The sequence below is a fragment of the Tyto alba genome, unplaced genomic scaffold (assembly GCF_018691265.1).
Source record: "Tyto alba isolate M040663 unplaced genomic scaffold, T.alba_DEE_v4.0 Super-Scaffold_40, whole genome shotgun sequence".
NCBI classification, from domain to species: Eukaryota; Metazoa; Chordata; class Aves; order Strigiformes; family Tytonidae; genus Tyto; species Tyto alba.
In genome coordinates this window covers 47909591-47929320 of record NW_024881316.1, presented here as the reverse complement: position 1 = coordinate 47929320, position 19730 = coordinate 47909591, and the positions used below count along the sequence as shown (strand labels likewise).

Sequence of the window (19730 nt, the reverse complement as noted above, 5' to 3'; positions counted from 1 at the left end):
AAGAAAAATGTTGTCTGCAACGTGTTCTACGGCTCTGAGTATATATCTGGGTAGATCTAAAAAAAGTATCAAATATTAAAAGAGGCTGCAGCCTGCTAATTAAACACCAGGGCTTTTAAATCTGTATTACTGTGCATGACAGTACAGAGGAGTAGAATTCGTATTGGCTGCACTGTAACATAATTATTCCTATGATTAATTATTTGTACTTCAGTAGCTTGTGGAGCCCCCACGAAAACCAGAACTCATTAGGGCAGGTGCTGCACAAACGTAATGTGGGTCTCTGCCCCAGTGCATGTGCAGTCAAGATAGCAGGACAGCCAGAAAGAAGCAAAATAAGTTTTCCTTTTATTGATGGAGTTCTCAGAGTGGAGACTAAAACTACAGCCAAAGGACAGAGCGGATGCAGGGGTCATCCTCTATGGATATGGGATCTTATGGGTTATAGATAGTCTCTGGAGTATCCTAGGACAAACAGCTTCAGGAGGAGAGATGGGACTGGGTTTATGCCACCCATCCAACTTGCTGCTTGGAATACTTCCCAGGGTGATGGGAGGTGTGGGCTTGAGCCTCTCAAGATTTGAGAGGCTGTCTTAATCAGTAAGTTTGAAGAACGTGTGTCGTTGGTGTGTCCTCTTGCAGATGTGCTTTCTTCAGGGAAAGCTTGTAGGAGCCCACCTCGATGTGTCAGTTCTGGGCAGCAGAGCACATAAAGCCATTTCTGAGCACCAGGTAGTGGGGACCCAGAGACACACATCCACAGCCTTTGGGTAGCTCTCCATGGCATTCCTCCCCATATCTCGGTTTGATGTTTCCTGCTCAGGTTTTAGGCTGAGAATGGCCCAAAACAGCTCCCTGAACAATCTCCTGGAACTACCCAGCAGACCATACCTTGTTCGAAGCTTGGAGTGACTGAAAATGCGCATCATGTAGTCAGTCTTTGGGCTTGTAAATCCTCTTTTTTATCCAAAGACAGGCAGTAAATCCATGTCAGAGAAATTAGCTCCCCATCTTCCCCTGTTGCTCAGCTGATGCTGAGTTCATTCCAGCCTCAAAAGCCAGAGGAAAGCTGTCTTTTTAACAAATTTATACCCTGGGCAAGCTTGAGAGGAGCTACCTCTGGCAGGGTTGCCATGTTAGGCTCTTTCTGCAGGTGCCCCAAATTGTGCCCACATCGCGCTCAGGATTTCCAGCTGCTGTGGTGATTGATCTCCTGTCCTTAGCATGTTGTGCCACTGAATTGTTCTAGTCCTCACTGTCAAGGAAACCAGCACTTTTGTCTAATTTCCTAGGCACAAGGTGACATAAAAGCAAAGAAGAGCGGAAAATAAAGTTCTTACTTTCAACCTGTGTTTTTTTTAACCTCTGCGTAATTCAGACTTTAGTGGGATAACTCCTAATTTGCTCTAGGTACGAGGCAGAACATTCATATGCTGAATCATTCAGCTGCTCATAAAATGTTGCCTGGTTCCCTTCTGTCCTTTCCCCTCCCTCCCCTCCTACTCCACGCTATAGTTACTGTTTTGAAAAAAGCTGGAAAATCTTTGGAAACAGCACCATCCTTAATATAGCCAGGCTCACGTCTGAACCTGACTGAGTTTTTCTGAGTCCCTGTCCTTATGGAAATAAGTTTTGGTTTAGAAATCATCATAGATGGGTCCAGTGATGCTAAAATTGGCCCATACCAAAAAATTATGCCTCCACAGAATTAATTATGGAGTTACTGTAGGGCGGAGTTTTGTCCTTGAGCCCTTGCAGTTGCTGCTGAAGGTACAAAGAGTATCAGAGATATAATCAGTAAAGGTGAAATGCTAATGTTTCAGCCTCATGGATTAGTTTCTGAAGCTCAATTTGGTCTTGTAAGCCACCCTGGCCCACAGGGAAGAAGGGAGTGGCTGCCTCAGCATCGCTGATACTATACTTTTGATTTGGCTCTGTTTGAAATTTACCCTACCACAGAGCTGCCTCTTTCTTCTGAGAACACAGACGTTGTCTAAATGAAGAAGAGAAAATTAATTCAGAGTTCGATAGGCTTCAGCACTTCTCAGCGTTGAAGATGAAGGCTGATGCAGGGCCAGCACCTAAGGTCTTTGGATATGGCTCAAGATCCAAAAAGGGCTACAGCACCCAACTCATGAATCCCACTGTTGCAATACCCTGTGAAAGTCAGCCCAGGCTACAGACAGGAGTTTCACTGCTGCCCTACCCCTATCATAGCAAATCCCAAGCCTCCTGGAAATCATGGAGCTTTCCCTCATGGCCTTAGGAGGGACACCAGCCGACAGTGATGCCAACAGAAACAGGAGAATTGTGTGATGTCACATCCTGGTTGCCCTGGCAGAGAGATGTGTTGCCTTTGGCGAGAACATGGCGTGGGGAAAAGGCATCTACAGAAGCATCACTGCCTTGAATGTTGTTGAAGACCGCTGCTCCAAGACTGGGATTGAAACGCTGCTCCTCATCCTCTTTTGTTTAACTTCTCTGATCAGCGGCATTGATGCAGGTTTTCCTTCTCAGATTTTTATGCTCAAAAATGACCATCAGAGCCAAACTGCTAGTAGCCCTACAGGATATACACGTATCGGTAAATGAAATAGGCCTGGCCTTATTCCTTGTACGTATGGCTTGTACCACATCCTAATGCTGAGCTCTTCCACTCTCTAAACAGGGATTTTATCCGGCTTGCCTATGGGAAATGGCCTATGGCCCTGCTAACCCCTAAACTGCTTGGGCACTGCTTGGCAGAGTGCAGGGGGATTTGGTAGAGATCAAGTAGCCTGGATAATTATAGACCAGTGCTTTGGCTGATGTCCTGCCCCTCTAGTTGAGTAGCACAGGCAGCCGCACTGCTGTACCTGAGCAATGTGTCTCATTTTGTACCCAGATTGCGGCCTCCGACCATCTTACGAGTCCTTTCTGGAGACGGGCAAGAGGATCACAGCGGGGAGGTACGCCGAGGTTGGGGAGTTCCCGTGGCACGTGAGCATCCAGGGCAACGGGAGACATATCTGCGGAGGGACCATGATCAGCGCATTGTGGATTTTAACTGCGGCCCATTGCTTTGCAGAAGAAGTGTGAGTACCTGGGGGAAGGAGGGCCAGCCCAGGCACAATGGGATTGATAACGTTGCTCCTTGTGGGTGTAAGATGTGTCTGTCCTTGAGGTCTAGTGCAACATATATGTGACTGAGCCAGAAAGAGAGCCCTCGACATGAGAGGTGGCTCCCTTGGGGAAAATAGGCCCATTTTTGATCAGAGGTAATGCTACAACAGAAACGTGCAGAAATCTGTGTAACCAGGAGATGCAGAAGGGGACTATTTTGGAGGGTGGTCTGAGCAGCCTTGTATCAATGCTGTTTGGATGGTCCCAAGCATTTCCTATATATCTAAAAAGAGGTGTCTTCCTTTCCAGCTTATACTAACCCCCAAATTACCTTTACCTCATGTTTGCTGGATAAATCAACTCCATGCAATGCCCAGGGGCAGAGTCCAGCCCTCTGTGACCCCCCTCCAAAATTTGGCAGGTCCAAGAGCCGAGACTGCTCGATGACAAATGACCTGTGGCATCACAACCTGGAGCAGCTGGCTGGGGGCAACGTGATCCAGAGCAGCCAGCCCAGGGCACAGCGATCCCGAACATCCAGCCCACTCCATCTGTTCATTAGCAACTGGGCTATTTATAACTTGGTTGCATTCATGTTCTACCTCTACACCTCTCTCCCCTGAAAATTAGCTTTGCCTAGAAGTGAGGGTAGATTTCTGTGGTATTTATAGCTAACCTACCTCTGCAATTTGCTCAACACCACCCCACCCTGCTCAGAGGGAGGAGGCACCAGCCTCTATAACACAAAACCTTCATGTTTGCTTATGTCTACACCGCTTCTCTTTTCTTTATAAGGCCACCAGATCTCACTGTTGTAGTGGGGGGAATTGACCTCAACCTCCCGCTGGAAGAACATAAGCCGGACAGCTTGATCATCCATGAAAACTTTGACAGAATAAGCATGGAAAATGATATTGCTCTGATCCTGCTCAGCTCTCCCATTGAGTTCAGCAATCAGAAAATCCCCATCTGCTTGCCCTTCATAGATAACGTTGATACGTGGCAACACTGCTGGGTTTCTGGGTGGGGAACCCCACCCGCAGGTGAGATGCTGTTGGGAGATGGATTTGCTAACCAAGGCTGTTTTTTATCCATTTAAAGTAGATGTTGTCTCCCAGGAGGGGTTATGCACACTAACTTCCACTCCCTACCTCTGCAGTAAACACATCCAGGTCCTTGCAGCCTCTGCACATCCACCTGCATCACCTACTGACACCCAGAGCAAAGTCCCTGGTACTCTGAGCACGTATGTTCAACCTGAAACCTTAAAGCCACCTTTGCTCTGCAGGAACTCGACCTTACTTTGGATGCATTTTTTGCCATCCAAAATAAGACAAGGTCCACCCTGGTGGGCAAGTTAGGCTGGGTCTAAAGTGGTCTGGAATCAGGGAAATGAAGGTCTAGGGTTGTTTTCGGCTTAATGCCTCCATGAACTGGATTGATTCAATGGTACTGGTCACCCCTCTTCTTCACTCGTTTAGAAGATCGTATTGTTATTGTTAATTGCTCTTGTTTAAGCCCTAATGAAAGTAGCTCCTGCACTGATTGTGACCCAAAATATCTATCCTGAACAAATGTCATTAAGTGGCTAATGAGCAATTTCATTATTGCGAAGAGATAATCAGAACGGAGTGGGCAGGGTGGTGCCTTGTAGTAAGTGAATGTCCCATCTAATCCTTGCTCTTCTGCTCTGTAGAATTACTGTCTCCTCTCTGAAACTCTGCATTTTATTTCTTAGGCTTCGTTTGCCTAATGTAACAGTAATACACCACACAACACAGTGTTATAGTTGTGAAATTCTCCCATTTCACCAAGGTAACATGCTCTTAGAAACAGAAAGACGGGGCTGCTGCAGAATCACTCTTCTGCTAGGCAGCATTTCTTTTTAGCTAGTCTCTTTGCAAAATGCATGGCTTGGCTCCGGAGATGGGTCTCATCCTACTGCGTGGGCTCAGCTGACATCACTTCTGCTATCCAAATTACACCCTGCAGAAGGTCAATGAACTCAGCCCTGGCACACAACCCTTCTGCCTGGGAAACGCTTCAGAAGAAAATCAGCAGAAGCTGAGTTTGGTGAGAGGGATGTGTGATGGTGTGGTACAGGTCATACCAAGAAGTATGAGGCATTGTTCCTTGGTGGGGGAAAATGAGCCATTTCTCCTCTCTACCAGCCATCAATCAACTGGCACCTCGGGCTGCACTAGCCTGCCTCTCCTTCAGCTGCGGTCAATTAGACCTCAACAGGTGGAGCCACCTCCTTGGAGATGCCTACATCAAAGCATTTTAATCTGTGGGCATTTCCGTGGAGCAGCCTCATCTCAGCTGAGAAAGGGACCTGACAACTTTCTATCTTTTAGATCTTACCTTTGAGTCCTATTTTCCAGAAGGTGCTAGGAGGATTTAGCTGAATGAAGTATGGGAGAAGGAGTGAGTTTCTGAAAACCTGTAGCTCCTTCCCGGCAGCAACATCCTCCAAAAGTCAGTTTTCTCCTTCAGAATCAGCTTTACTTTAAAGAGAAATGTGAGTGAATTGAGTAGGTTTTCCAAGTAGCTCTGCATATTTTGTCTTTTTGTCACCTGCTGGTGGCTGCTGCAATTTCTGTTTTCCCATCTCAAGGGAAGAATGAAGCAGTTATTTCCATTGGGTTCTGCCATCCTGAGAGCCACTTTGCGGAAGATACAGCTGGGTGTATCTGGGTGAGAGCCCACCTCACAGCCAGATACAGTCCTCACAGCCCACCAGGAGAACACGGGATAACAAGGTCATCTGTTCTGGGGAAAGCTCAGTAGACTTTCCTCTGCAGGGCTCATACAGGACCCCATGAATAGTCCCTCAGACTAAGTTCTCCAGAACTGTGAGTGAGAAACCCAAGGTGTGCAGTGCAGATCATCTCAGGTCATCACCTAGACCAGCAGGATAAGCCATTCTTTTGGGGGTCTTCCAGCTGTACTACATCCCAGAGTTCGTCTACAAAAATAAGTGACTTTTTAAAATCCTATTTAGCAAGCTTCCACTTCCCAGGATTTCAGCTTTGCCCACTAACACCTCTCCCCTTTCTCACTACCTATCCACCTCCTAGTCTGGCGTAAAGTCAAGAGCACAAACTTGTCTTTGCTAACACTTGGACAGCCCCTGCAAGCCCCCATGACCCAAAGACCATATGGATGTGACCTGAGACCCTCTTGCCCTCAGATACTTTCCAAATCCAGCTGAGAGCGGTCTCAAGGGCTACTCTCCGGGTGTAGTTTCACCCTTACGAGTCTGCGCTGCTCTTCAAGCTTTGTAAATCATTCTCTTCTCACTTTCTGGTTAGCAGCTGGGGTGCCATCATCCCCTGTGCTGCAGAAAGCACGGATGAAGCTCATCAGCAGGGAGCAGTGCTTGGAGCGGATCCCACATCTAGAGGATAACCTGTTCTGTGCTGAGCTGGAGAAAGGAGGAGGCGGCGCCTGCCAGGTAAACAGGCTCCCGGATGGCCACCCTGCCTATGGGGACACAGACACGTTGTAAGAGAATCTCCTTCCTTTCAGGAATTAACATCGATCCTTCCCACCACATCCTGGGGTTGCTAACAGGAGGCCAGGGAAGGATGCTCAGGGGCCAAGGAAGTGCCTGCAAAGGTGTATTGAGCCAGGCAGTGGGGGTGTGGGACTATTGGGGTCGGAAAGCAGTGGTGGTGCTGGAAGCAAAACACCTTATCGAGCAGACAGGCCTCTCCTCATGCTCTCCCCCTTGCTCTGATTCCCTCCCTGCAGCAAGAGAGACAGAAGCTCTGCAAGGGAAAATGCGACCTGAAAGGAGGGCAAGGGAAAAGGGTGGTTTCCAACAAGTCCCCTTGGATGAGAAACAGTTTTGGATGGCTCTGGGCACAGGATTTTGGACTGTTATAGCAATTTAAAAACCCAGTGTCTGCTGTGGTCAAGCTGTGCAGCGGTGGGAGCGATGGGAGGAGAGGTCTCTCGTCCCTGCAGAGAGGACTCAGCTCAGCATGGGCTGTGTCTTCCTCCTGCCCGGTGTCCCCTCAGCCCTGGGTGAGGCAACTCTGCTCTATCACCAGGTTAAATGCTGAAAAAAGGCAGGAATTTTTGTCTCGGAGGGTCAAAAGCAAAAGAATCAGGGAGGGAAATTTAATTCAGGAGTGTTTCATTTGGATAGTGGAAACCTTTTTCAGGTGAAGTCTTGGCTCTGATCCAAATGTCCTTTGCTGACATGGCAGGTTGGTCTGTGGGTGCCAGAGCTAGTCACATCTTGTTGCAATGAGTTAAATGATATAGGATGGTGGACTTTTCAAGCTAAATTATAAAGAGTTCAAGTGGTATTTGTTATCAGGGACTGCTAAGGGGAGGCAGCTGACACAAACACCCAAAGGTGGGAAAACCTCCCTCAAAAGTTGTGCCCTCAGAACTTACTCCACCCAGAGGATCACTGTCCTGATGTCAAACAAAGTCTGAAAGCCAAAAAACACCTTTTTTTTTTTCATAGAGTCCAACCTCCAACCCCTTCTCTGAGAGCCTGGTAAGGACTGGGCTCTCCTGCAACCTCTGCTTCAGGACTAAGGTCTCCATCCTCCACTGGCAAGGGTTTTCTTGCATGGGTTTGCAGGGACGCAGATGGTCAGACACATGTATGCACAGCTTCATCCTGTAGGAATCATTCTTCCAGGGAACTAAAACAACACTCAGGACAGAGAGGGGTCCCCTGGCCTTTAGGCAAAGGCATTGGGTACAAGGAAGGTGGTCTGCAAAGCCATTGTGATCTGGGCCTGGAGTTGGTCAGCAGAGGGGAAATTTGCTTTCCAAGATCATTTTTTTGATTAACCAGAGAGCATCTGTCTCTGAAACCATTAATCTAGTGGCTTTCACCTCCATTAAATGAAATCAAAAATCTTAAAAAGAAAACTGCCACAGGATAACATTAACATGATTAAAGAATGCACTTTCCAGCCCAGCCTTAAGTTCTGTGGCTGAATTATGCTGGTGAAACAGCAAGAGCACTTGTACCCAGCAGAATGAATCTCCTGTATTCAGAAAGCTGATGAGGGTGCTATTTTGATGTACAATAATGTTAGAGACTTCTGAGGAATGAACTAGAAATGTGAGCTTTCCAAGCAGTGGAAGTACACAATGACTGCATGTGTAATAATGCTCATAACCCAGCAACTGCCCACTTTTAGTGGAAGCTTGACCAGGCAGAAATGTCTTGCCAACTGAAATAATGAGAGCAAGACAAAACCATACCCTAGGTGAGTGGAGCTCTTTGGGAGAGAAACAGGTGACATGACTTTTTATCACAATTTGCTAATTTGCTGGAGGGGAAGCATTTTGCTGATGGATGGTTTTCTGGGAAGTGCTGATTGAAGTCTGGTACGGCACATTCTGGCCTTGCTAGTCTGATTCAGAAATCTAGTGGCTTGCATGTAGTAGGCTGCCTGGTAATGAACTGGGAGGTCAGGTCTGAATCTGATGCTTCTTCTGCAGTATGGACAGCTGGACACCCAATTCATCTGCCCTGGGCAGATAGTGAGGCACACTGTAGACAGTGCAATCTGTCAAGCTGTGCTTGTCTATAAAAATCATGGGGTTTGTGTCAAATGAGAATGAGGACAGATTTCAAAATACCTAAATCCTTTACAAAGTCAGCGTTGTCGAGAAGGTAGAGCAGCCCTGGGCACAGTTTTCGTCTACGCCAACCGGCTGTCTGCTGGATAATTTCCAGCCACAGCTCAAGCTTTTTCATGGGTTGGGAGCAACCAACAATGGAATCATCAAATCATAGAATGGTTTGGGTTGGAAGGGACATCTTCACCTACATCAGGTTGCTCAGAGCCTCATCCAACCTGGCCTTGAATATTTCCAGGGATGGGGCAGGATCACTTTGGATCCTGCCACTCCAGTTCAGAGGCCAGGAAGGAGCAGTAGCACAGACAAGACAGAGACCCCTGCTCAGGGAAGAAGCCCTGGAGATGCTGAGCTTGCTGGTGTAGATGTGGTGATGGTAAACCTGGAAACCGTGCATCACACAGATGCACGATCTGTCTGGACATGAAGTAGATAAAAGCTTTATGTTAACCTTTCCTGAGATTTGCTGACTATTAGGATACATTTTTTCATGTCCAGAACCAGGCTAAGATGGGCTACATCTAGACCAAAGGTTGTAAGATCCTCATCTGGATCCAAAGCATGACCATCCTAAGTCCTTGCACTGTGTGCCATTTATGTTTTGGATTTTCCCCATAGCAGCAATCTGTTTTATGAGTAAGTAAAGCCACACAGATATATTCACCAAGGCACCATGCAGAAGGTTTATCCTACTGACCACTGCCTTAATAGCTCCATGTGGCAACAGGACACGAATAGAGAGGCTTGGACATTTCACCAGCTGCCATCTTACTGGTACCAGACACGAGTAATTTGTGGATCGCTGACAATATTCCTATAATAACTCAAGGAGATTGAATAGCAGAGCTCTGGAGTGTTTGTTCTTAAAAAAAAAAAAAAAATCCGTTCACTTAAGAAGAAAAATCTATTATATACCAATTCCCTAGCAGTTCTGCAGACAAATATATAGATTGACTGTGAATTAACACTAACAGGATCTGTAATTGACTTATAGTTCTATTTAGTCATAAACATTAGCATTAATGGATGTTCATGGGGTACAAGAGCTAAAGAACAGACACTAGACATGGCCTATGTGTTATTTTTTGTGTGCTACATTTCTTCCATGACCCCATGAACCACAATTGATGTCTAATTCCTTGCTTTCTTAAGCATCTTTTGTCAGGCTCTGATGCAATGGTAACTTGAACAATAATTAGAGTATAAGGGACTCACAAAGCAAATGCCTCTTCAGTGTCTTGCCTATCCAGACAAAATTCAGTAAATGGCCCAATTATATTTCAGAGAGTTTCTGCAAAGGAGGTCTGTGGGGCTATCTCTGCGATGTGGTGATTAGGACAGAGTGTGTTCAGCTGGAAGTCACAGTTCACTTACAGTTCAGGTCGGCAGCGGATGAAGGGGGGGCCTGATCCCTGGCCTGACTTTCAGGGGAAGGAATCATTGAGTGGCCACAAACAAGCAGTGGGATGGTTCCAGCTCAGCTTCACCGTGCCCTACACCATCCCCTGGTGTTGGGCTGATTTGAGTCATGGACTGAAGCTATCTACCCCCTTCCACCGATTGTAGCTGGAGGTGATCCTGCCCCCTCTCTGATAAATGTCTGAAATGATGCTAGGATGCATCAAGGGCTCTAGGTTTTAATTTCTTTAATGCCATGAAAAAGGCACAGAAGGACCTCTTTCCTTCACCTGTAGGATGTTGTGCCCACATATACTGTCAGCAGTTTGGAAAGGGCAAATGCCCTTTAAAGCATTGGGGCTGCTCAGGGCTCTCGCCCCTCATAGCTATAGTGACAGAAGCTGTTGTTGTACCACCCTGGGTGGGATTTCTGTGGCCAGATACAAATGTTTTTTCTATAGCCATCCGCATCTACCAAATCATCTTTCCATCAACAGGGAATAAAAACCCCACTTCTGACATGTAATTCATTGAGACTGTTTTAATCATCTATTTTAAAATGAGATAAATCCCTGTACAAGCACTTATTTCTTCCCATTAACTAAAAGCATGTCCAAGGTGTCTAGCTCACAGGGAGACACATGGCTCCAAGGCAGGACAGTTGCCTACATTTAAGTCTCCAGTGTTATTTTAGATATCCCAGGATATCCCCCTGGCATCCCACCGCCCCACCACAAACCATGCCCAGTATGTGACTGAAATGGGAGCTTGATGCTTGCACTGGAAACACTGGGGAGAGATGATCAGTCTGGAGCTGAACTCACCCCTCACACCCTCACTTCACTTGTGCATAAGAATGCTAAGCCAGTACAGAAGTGACCGAAGTTCTTCCACCCTTTTACAAGCTCTTGCATCCTTTCCCTTGGAGCTAACATGGCTCCAAAAACTGGAAAGGAAGACTTGTGAAATAGAATATTTTAAAATTAATTTACAAATTAATATTGTGTCCGTATTTTAAAGAAAAAGCCTACAAATTAATATTGTGTCCATATAGGTCAATTATCGCAGATGCAAAGCAAAGATCACAAACCAGGGAAGTGTGGTCAATCCCCCAGGCTGTTCAAAATATCTGGATGGAGGTGGGCAGACAATGGTCTGATTGCAGTCTGCAGGGATGGACAGTATCTGTATGAGGTCTGAGGTTATAGGCCCTTCTGCCTACCAGACTCCTGGGGGCCAGGAGTCAAAGTTAAGCACATATAAGTCCAAAACTGTTGCTAACTATACAAAATTACTATCATAGCGTACCCTCATATTAAAGAGAGTGATCCATTCTCCATCCTTGTGGTGGATTCTCCATCACTGAACTATGGCTAACACGATGAGGTGGGGTCTTTTCCTTAAGGGACAGGCTGGTTTAAGTAGGAAGGTATCCTGGGAAGGCCCAGAACAAAGCAGTAGAAAGGTGTTTCTGCATTTGCAGTCTCTTAAATTTTCTTCTGAAGGGTGCTTTGATGTGCAGCTCCTAAGACTTAGAACACTTGCCCTGTGTCCCATGGTTTTATAGGACTTTTGTCATTTGATTGTTTTATGATATGAGGAGCCAAGTAAACACATTCAGGCTGTGGTGGCCTTTAGTTGGTGAAAAACATTCCTTCCTGCTGCAAGGACCTGGGATGTTGATGATGTTGCGTGTCTCTTCTGCTTTCTTCGTCTGGCTTGTAGCTTTTGATCCCTCAAACTGCAGATGTTTGGGGGGTCCAGCACTCCTCTTTGTGCCTGGTGAGTGAAGCTGTGGGGAGCAGAACATCTCTGGATCCAGCTGAAACACAAAACCCTAACTTGTGCTTGCCCTGGGAGCGGGGGAATGGGTGTGATGACTCAGAGGGGCCACTTCTCATTCAATTACAGTGAGTCAACATGGCTTTAAGGGAAAGTCATGACTCACAGGCAGATTTAAATTCTTTGAAGGAGTTGACAAGCATGTGGCAGAGGGTAATCCAGCTGATATAATGTGCTGAGATTTCCAAAACTCTTTTACTGAGATTTCTCACCAAAGGCTTATGGACAAACTGAACTGTCATGAAGTAGAAGGGCTTCACTTTGAAAGGGAGGCAACATGGAGAAAGGATCTGACCAGAGGGAGGGCTTACAAGGGAAGTTGTGTTGGCATCCATGCAAGGAATTACAATGTTCAAGGAGGGCAAATGCTGAGTTGACCAAGCTGGTCGATGCCACAGCGCTATTCAGAGTGGTCAAAATTAAAACTGACTGTGCAGAGGTGCAGCAGGGTCCCATTATTCTGAGTGACTGGAGGTTAAAACAGCAGATGCAGTTCACTTTTGGTAAAGGAAAAGGAATGAACATAGGGAGAAGCAGCTCCAGCTGTACGCATGCAATAATAGGCTCTAAATTAGCTATTACCATGTAAGAAGATCTTGGAGTAACTGTGTATAGTCCTTCAAAAGCATCAGCATGAGGCTCTGTGGAGGTCAAAAAGGCAATGAGAACATTATGAATTATTAGAAGAGGAATAGGTAGCAAACCAAATGGGTGTTATGCCAGGTCACTAATCTTGGGAGCTTATGTCTTGTGTGCTGTGTGCGATTCCTGTCCACCCTGTCTGAGAAAGGAGTTGTAGTTTTAGAAAAGGAGAGGAGGAAGAATGAACAGGGACACGGAATGGCTTCTGGCAGAAAGGGGAATAGCAGGGCAGGACTCAGGCTTGTGAAAGAGACATCTGATGAGGATATGACACAGATTTCTGAAGTCATGATCAGCAAGGAGAAGACAGTCAAGAGCTGTCCTCTTGCCACTGCTGTTTAAAATACATGAAGAAGGGGTTGAGATATGACCGTATCAGGCAGCAGATTTAAAACAAAGAGAAGGAAGTGGTTTTTTCATCCAACAGATAATTAAACTATGTAAGTCACTGACCAGGATGTTGTGGGTATTTATCCTAAGGGATAAATGGATTCAAAAAGCAATTAGATAACTTCCTGGATTAAGATCTCTCTGAGGCTATTAACTACTGTGATGTAAATACAACTCTGTAAATACTTGCCCTGTTTCTTATTCTCCTTCCCTGAGCACTTGCTACAGATGACTGTCAGACAGGAGTCTGTGCCACATGGGTCTTTGGCCAGATGCATTATAACCGCCTTTAAGTCTGTGCCACCATAGTAACTAATGGGCCCTGCTGACATCAAGTTGGGCGGTCTTGTTCTCCCATTTTCCAGTAAGGGGATGGAGGGACAGTGCAGCTAAAGGCTCCCACCTGAGATCTCAAAGGGATCCCATAAAAGGAGCCTAGGTACCCTGTGTTACCAAATTAATTTTCAGTACCTGGACACTAAAAATGTCCTTGGCCCCCTTCCTTCCACCTTTCTCTAAAAATAGCTTGTTCACAGTGAAATGACTGAAGGAATCATCTGTTTGCAAAAACCTTTACTTCCTGCAGCCATGGCAGATCTAATGGCAAGTGTTGTTATTCACGTGCTGACACTCTCCAATTTACACAGAGCTTACCAACATGAAAATGAAACCAGCAATGACTTGCAAGGATTGTGTATCCACCTAATGAGTATCAGACGGGTTGTTCTCCCTCCCCCAGAGCTTCTCCCACCTAAGAAGATTTATGTGGCTGAACGTGTTTGTTCTGATCAATTACCATGTTGCAGACACAAATACAAATATGAAAGGAAGATTATACAGTGATCCAAAGCCCACTAAAGTCAGCAGAAAGGCTCCTGATGTTCACAAAAAGGCTTTGCCTGCAGTGAAAAGGATGAAACTTCTGATCAGCATCAGTGAAAAGACTGCCTTGTTAGTCGGTGACAGTTTTTATACAAGCCAGAACTATTTATCAACAAATATATCATTGCTCTCACCTCTCCTAATGGGAGGATTAATGCACAGTTGTGGAAGGCATGAGTTCAGCACCAGACCTGATTTGATGTGGTTGCTTTTCACTCATCCTCCAGCTGACAAGAAACATGCAACAGAAGCAAAGATGCTATTTTTAGTTGTGTTTTTTTTTTTCTGTTCAGAAACTTGGCACTCAGAGTGAAGATCAGGACAGGTGTCTGGTGTATGTTGCTGACCAGAAGTATTTCACCATCAGGATACAGGAGGCTGAAAGCTGAAAGCAGCATTTAATAACTTCTTCGATCTTCAGAGACGTTAACCTGAGCATTCATTAAATTAGTGCTACTGGAAACATCACAGAGCTGAGATAATTGTACCAGCACTCAAAACTCCCTCCTCCCACACCCTCTCCTACACAAGGGTGGAAAACCTTGGGCCAGCATTTCTGAGAGCTTAAGGTGGGTTCAGGGATATTCAGAGGTGTCCAAGTACTAAGTTTATTTTCTCTATTTTTACCCCTATAAAAACCAGGCTACTGATTCATCTGAGCTACCGCTATGATTATGTGAGCGAGATTATCACATGCAGAGGCTGATTTAGCCCACTTTGTGATAAAATCATCGAGTTAAATCGCTGAAGTTAAGAGAGATAGCGTGTTAGAAGTTGCACCCACGAAGCAGACCAGCTCAGCCCATGTGGAAAGGGATCTGAAGCAGGATTTGGTTCTCAGGTCTTGTGGATTAGAGAAATGGATTTGCAACTGCTTCCCAGGTTTTCACAGCATTGATGAACTCCCCCTCTGACCAGGTTTTAAATCGCTTTCCACAGCTGAGAGTCCCCCAAGCCCTGCAGACAGCTCTCCCTTTCCCCGCCAACTGGGCAGAGAACAAAATTAACATGGTTAAAGAGGCAAACAGGGAAATCTGATTTGAAAGGAAAATCGCGTGATGTATAGTTTACATATGGATTCCTGGCTCTGCCATTGCCTCGTGCAAATCACATCCCTTTTCTGCTGTGGTTTTCTCAGCTATGAAATATGATAAGGCTTTTCCCCCCAAGGATAGTCACAAGGTATCAGGAATTAACTGGTATTTAAGTGCCCTGGGAGAAAGATCCTCTGCAAGTGGGAACAGCTTCCAAACTGGACACTGAAACTGATCTGCCCTGACGGTGTGCAGGGGCTCTGCCAGTGCTAAAAAATCCCCTGTACTGGGAAAAGCTGGCACAAAGCATCCCGACGTATCACTGATGAGGGGTTGTCAGCTGTCGCTGTGTCACTGGCTTGCGAACGGCTCCCACTTCCTCAACTTCATTTATTATCTTTATGTAGGAGGCTTGAAGCGCCTTCCTTTCCCTACCAGGATAATACCTTTGGCCTGTTCCTGCCCTGAGGGAATTAGCAGTAAAATTCCCAGTAATTTAATTCTGTGCACAGCCTAGGAGATGTTCATTCATTCAAACAGGATGCCACCGCAAGGACACTGATAACACGTGGATCCAAGGTCACTGCAAGGTCACCTGTGTGATTCACACAATTCTTGGCTGAAAAAGGGTTAGGAAAGGTCTTTAGCTCCTGAGTCTGAAGAGGGTCCAGCAGCACTGGCTGAGGTGCAGACACATAGCTACACTAACACCATTGCAGTCCAAACAGGATTGAATTTATGGTTGGACTCTGTGACCTTAAAAGTGTTTTCCAACCTGAATGATTCTACAATGCTATGATCCTCTGAATGCTGAAGCAACATTTGCTCTGTATTTATCTTAATTTTTCCCTCCTGTGTGCACGTTGAACCAACAAGAAAAATAGAAAAAACCTGAAAAAGATAAACATATTAATGCCCTGAGCCCTCCATCTAGTGAAGTGAGTAGGAATTCAGCCATAAATTTTAGCGGGTGCTGATGAGTTACACAGGGGACTACAGCTGCTTCCTTACTCATTAATTAATGTGTGTTAGCTCAGGGTAGCTGCTGGCGGAAAGGGGTTCATACATTAATGACAAAGATGTTTCTCAAAGTAGTGTGAAGAGAGGAAAGGACAACTTTTCCCAGAAAAGCTGACTGTCTCAGGAAATGGGTTTGTGTTGAATTTATTTGCCACCTGTACTGGAGATGGAGTAGAAAAAAAGATTCATCCCCACTGTGGAAGGAAAATTATTTAGAGCAGGGACTGCACAGCACTGAAGGTGTACATAACTGTCAGAAAAGTGCTGTACCTGGCTGGGGGCATTTTGTGCTGGTTTCTCTTCTCCCTCGGGCTGTGCCCAGAGATTGCACACAGAAATCATATGGGCAACTAGACGTGCTCTTGGTGTTCAAGCTACAGCAGCCAACAGGAGGACGTTCCTCTTGGCAGGGTGGCTGCAATGTTCATTTGAAGGCTTGCACGCATTGGGTGAGTGATGGTTACCCCTGCAGTACCAGGCAAGTTTTCTGTAAAATTACTGTGGTTGCAAGAAGGATTTTGCAGGATTAGTGTTCATCTCTTGTCCAGTTTCTGAATGCTAGCCCCCAAAATTAACAGTGGCAGGCACCCAGTGCCTATGTGCACCGGTTTTGCAGAGAGGTCAAGGACTGAATGAGCAGTCACAGCAAATGTCCCTTTTCACTCTTGGATGTTGCCTCTCGGTGACAGGATTCAGGTATCCTTCTGGGACCACGGGAACATATGGAAAAAGCTGAGAGGGACAGGGCATTGCACTGAGCCAGAGCCTGTGACTGATTTCCTCCTCTTACCTTCTGTATCTATTTACTCTGCAGGGATCTCAGGTCTGAGCTGTGAAATTTTGAGTCCAAAATTTCCTTATTCCTCCAAATCCTCACGAACTCAGGGTAGAGTTTGATTTTTCCCAATCAGCCTGTGGGATGCAGCTGCTATGGGAGACCTGAGCTTTGATCCTGCTATAACATCCTCCTTATGCCGTAGGTGGACAGCGGGGGACCTCTGGTTTGCAGCTACTGGCACACCATGAAGTGGTTTCAGATCGGCATCGTCAGTTGGGGAGAAGATTGTGCAGAAAAGCCAAACCATGAGATCCTATTGTCTGTTTACAGCTACCGTAGCTGGATTGAGACTGAGACAGCCTTAAGGGGGAAACCTTTTTTAATTGAAGGCATGGATAAACTTCCAAATTCTGGGGTGTTTTTTTCCAGGGCTGAGAAACAGCTGGTATTTCTTGAGTATCGTCTCCTTTTATTTATCTCTTTAATAGCAGTTAGATTACTTTAGAGAAGATTTTTCAAAACATAATAAAAGTCAGAACTACTGTCTCATTCTTCTTCTTCTGCTGAGCCATATAATCCTGTCTTAGGTCGACCTGCTCCATCTCACTGATGTGGACACAGATGCCAAAATGAGATGCCACAGTAAGACAGGGGAGAGATGGAAGCGATGGAGAGATGAAATTAGAGAGCCAGGACAGACAAGAAAGGCTATAATCTTCCAAAAAACACAGATTTTCCACATTGGTGGGTCACGTCAGAACTATATTTTTGCTAAACTCACATGTAAAGTCAAGATGTGGTATCTGAAGCAGCTTCTCCCCTTGGAAAGCTGAAACCCTAAGAAAGGTCTTGGCTTACTCAGTTGCATATTGGCTTAGCTGTTTGTAGGGTAGCTCTGGGTTAATGTATCTTACAGCTAATTATTAGCTGGACTAATGTATCTTCTGTATTGCAGCAGGACATGACTACATGTCGTATTTGGTATCTCCTTAAACTAGAGAAAGGGCAAGAAATCTTTGGAGCAGAGATGGAAGGTGTAGCATCATATAACTAAACAGTCTTATTTACCTGGATTGCAAATGCTGAGTTTTGGTTGTTTAAAGGAATAGAGAAAAATCTGCCTGGCTGAAGAGAGCTGTTTCTGAGCTATCATTAAATTCTGTCTATAGAAATCCCCTGGTTTTGTGATTAGACAAAACTAATCCCTTGTAAGAAAATGGAGAATCAAAAGGAAATAGGTTTTTTTTTTTTCTTTTTCTTTTTTTTTCTTTTTTTTTCTTTTTTTCCTCTCTGTTAGAGGCCTTTTACAAGCATTGCTGAGAGATCTACATCCCAACCTGAGCTGGGACTGAGCTGGTCCTTCATGCAGTGCATGGTTCTTCATTGCTTCTCCAGCAACAAAGTGCACTGCAAAATACGTTCTGGTCTTCAGAAGGAGTTTGCTTTTCTTGAAAGTGATGGGGAAGGAGGCAAGCAGCAAGGTCTCCTTCATGTCCCACCTTTGCAATGGCATAAAAGCACCTGTAATTTGCAGCAATGATAAAACCCAGTGAATGTGCAATGGGACAGAACCTCACAAATTGGTTTTAATTACCTTGATATTTTCTGGCGAGCTGGTGGAGAAGCCTTGTAAATGAGAATTAATTCATCTACCTTAAACTAATGCAAACCCATCTTGGCATAAAAGTCAGACTTTATTTTCTGTGTTATCTGAGCAGAAAATAATGCTTAATTATTATTAGTTCTGAGTAATGCTTATGAAAATTGCTCCACATTAATTTCACATGGCTGACTGGCTAATGGATGCATAAGGGTCTTGTAACCCTTTGCAAAAAGACTAATAAAAGCTAAAAACAAGGGGAATATATTACTTTAGCAGCTATTAGTAATAGGCAGTGTCTGCTCGCATTAATACCTATATTTATTTTCTTTTAATAATATATCAACAGATTCTAGAAGCTGTGGCAGGGGCTGGACATCAGGAAATATTTCCTAATGCTGCAATCTATTCAGCTACAGAATTGTTTCCCCCAAAGGAAAAGAGATGTCCTCCTGCTTGAATTGTTTTAATGTAGGGATTGTATAAAGCACTCTTGTCTACAGCACATGGCACAGAAAAAAGCCTGTGCTTACAGGGAACTGCAAAAGGACACAGTAGGTCTCTTCCATCAGTAGCATTTGCAAACTGATAATGGTCTGTGTTAAATGAAGACGATGCTACTTAGTGGTTACAGCAGGGCATTGCTGCTGTGGGCTTTGATCCATCCTGCTGCTCATTTACTAAATGGCCTTGGGGAAAAAAAAAATCTGTGCTTCGTGCCTCAGTTTCCCTACTTGTAAATTGAGATAATGAAAGTGGTTCATTTTGCTATACGGAAATATTGGTTCTGCAAGTTAAGATCACCTATGTAGCTGCAAAGTGATAAACAGGAAAGAGGCTTTTTCCTCTTTATTTAAAACACGATAAAATTCATTAAAGTCAATTCATCTTTTCTACTACATACACTTTTCAATATTTAGGGTTAGAAAGGAAATGTTTGTTTGATACTTCTGTGCTGTAAGTAGGTCTGATGAAAATATGTTGGTGCTGTATTTTGTTTCAAAGGTATTTGTGTTTTGAGAAAGCACATCACTTTTGATTATGGCTTTGATGGGAATATGTTGGAGACACAAAAATCAAAATGCAATATATCGGCATTGTCATTAACATTTCAGTGTGACCCATTTTTTGAGCTTTACAATGTTGCTGTACTAAGTTTCTTACATTATTGTATTCTGTATTTGTGGGTTTAGATCATTTAAGTGAAAAGTTTCTAAACTGAACTGCCTCAACTTTTATGCTTTAGGCAATACTTTGGAATGTTCACTTTTTGTTTTAACTTGCAGCTCTTTTCTTATTGCCCCTTCCTTCTCTCTAGATACCTCTTCCTCACATCCACTCAGCCCAATGGAGAGCATCAAGCAGTCTGGGCAAAAGAAATATGTTTCTTTCAATATCCTTTGCTCAATGAGTAAAGCTACAC

The 19730-nt window shown here is 44.8% G+C and overlaps 1 protein-coding gene across 2 annotated transcripts; it reads left to right on the top strand.

Annotated features, from left to right (window-relative positions):
* The first annotated feature begins 59 nt into the window (after window positions 1–59).
* PRSS55 (serine protease 55) lies at window positions 60–17971 on the top strand. 2 transcript variants are annotated; one of them, XM_032993858.2, is made up of 5 exons: window positions 60–2503; window positions 2885–3074; window positions 3898–4145; window positions 6420–6559; window positions 16910–17971. In XM_032993858.2, exons 1-5 carry the CDS (start codon window positions 2368–2370, stop codon window positions 17210–17212), a joined length of 1017 nt encoding a protein of 338 aa, XP_032849749.1. In that variant the 5' UTR covers window positions 60–2367; the 3' UTR covers window positions 17213–17971. The 2 variants fall into 2 exon arrangements, with proteins under 2 accessions (XP_032849749.1, XP_032849747.1); XM_032993856.2 differs by having other exon boundaries at window positions 6417–6559.
* The last annotated feature ends 1759 nt before the right edge of the window (window positions 17972–19730 follow it).

What these genes read in the sequence shown, in the direction of transcription:
- PRSS55 (XM_032993856.2), top strand. Translation starts at nt 2,368, where the DNA reads ATGGCGTGGGGAAAAGGCATCTACAGAAGCATCACTGCCTTGAATGTT. An exon ending in GTGGGGAACCCCACCCGCAG is followed by an intron (nt 4,146 to 6,416) that starts GTGAGATGCTGT and finishes CTTTCTGGTTAG; the next exon opens with CAGCTGGGGTGCCATCATCC. An exon ending in GAGGAGGCGGCGCCTGCCAG is followed by an intron (nt 6,560 to 16,909) that starts GTAAACAGGCTC and finishes CTTATGCCGTAG; the next exon opens with GTGGACAGCGGGGGACCTCT.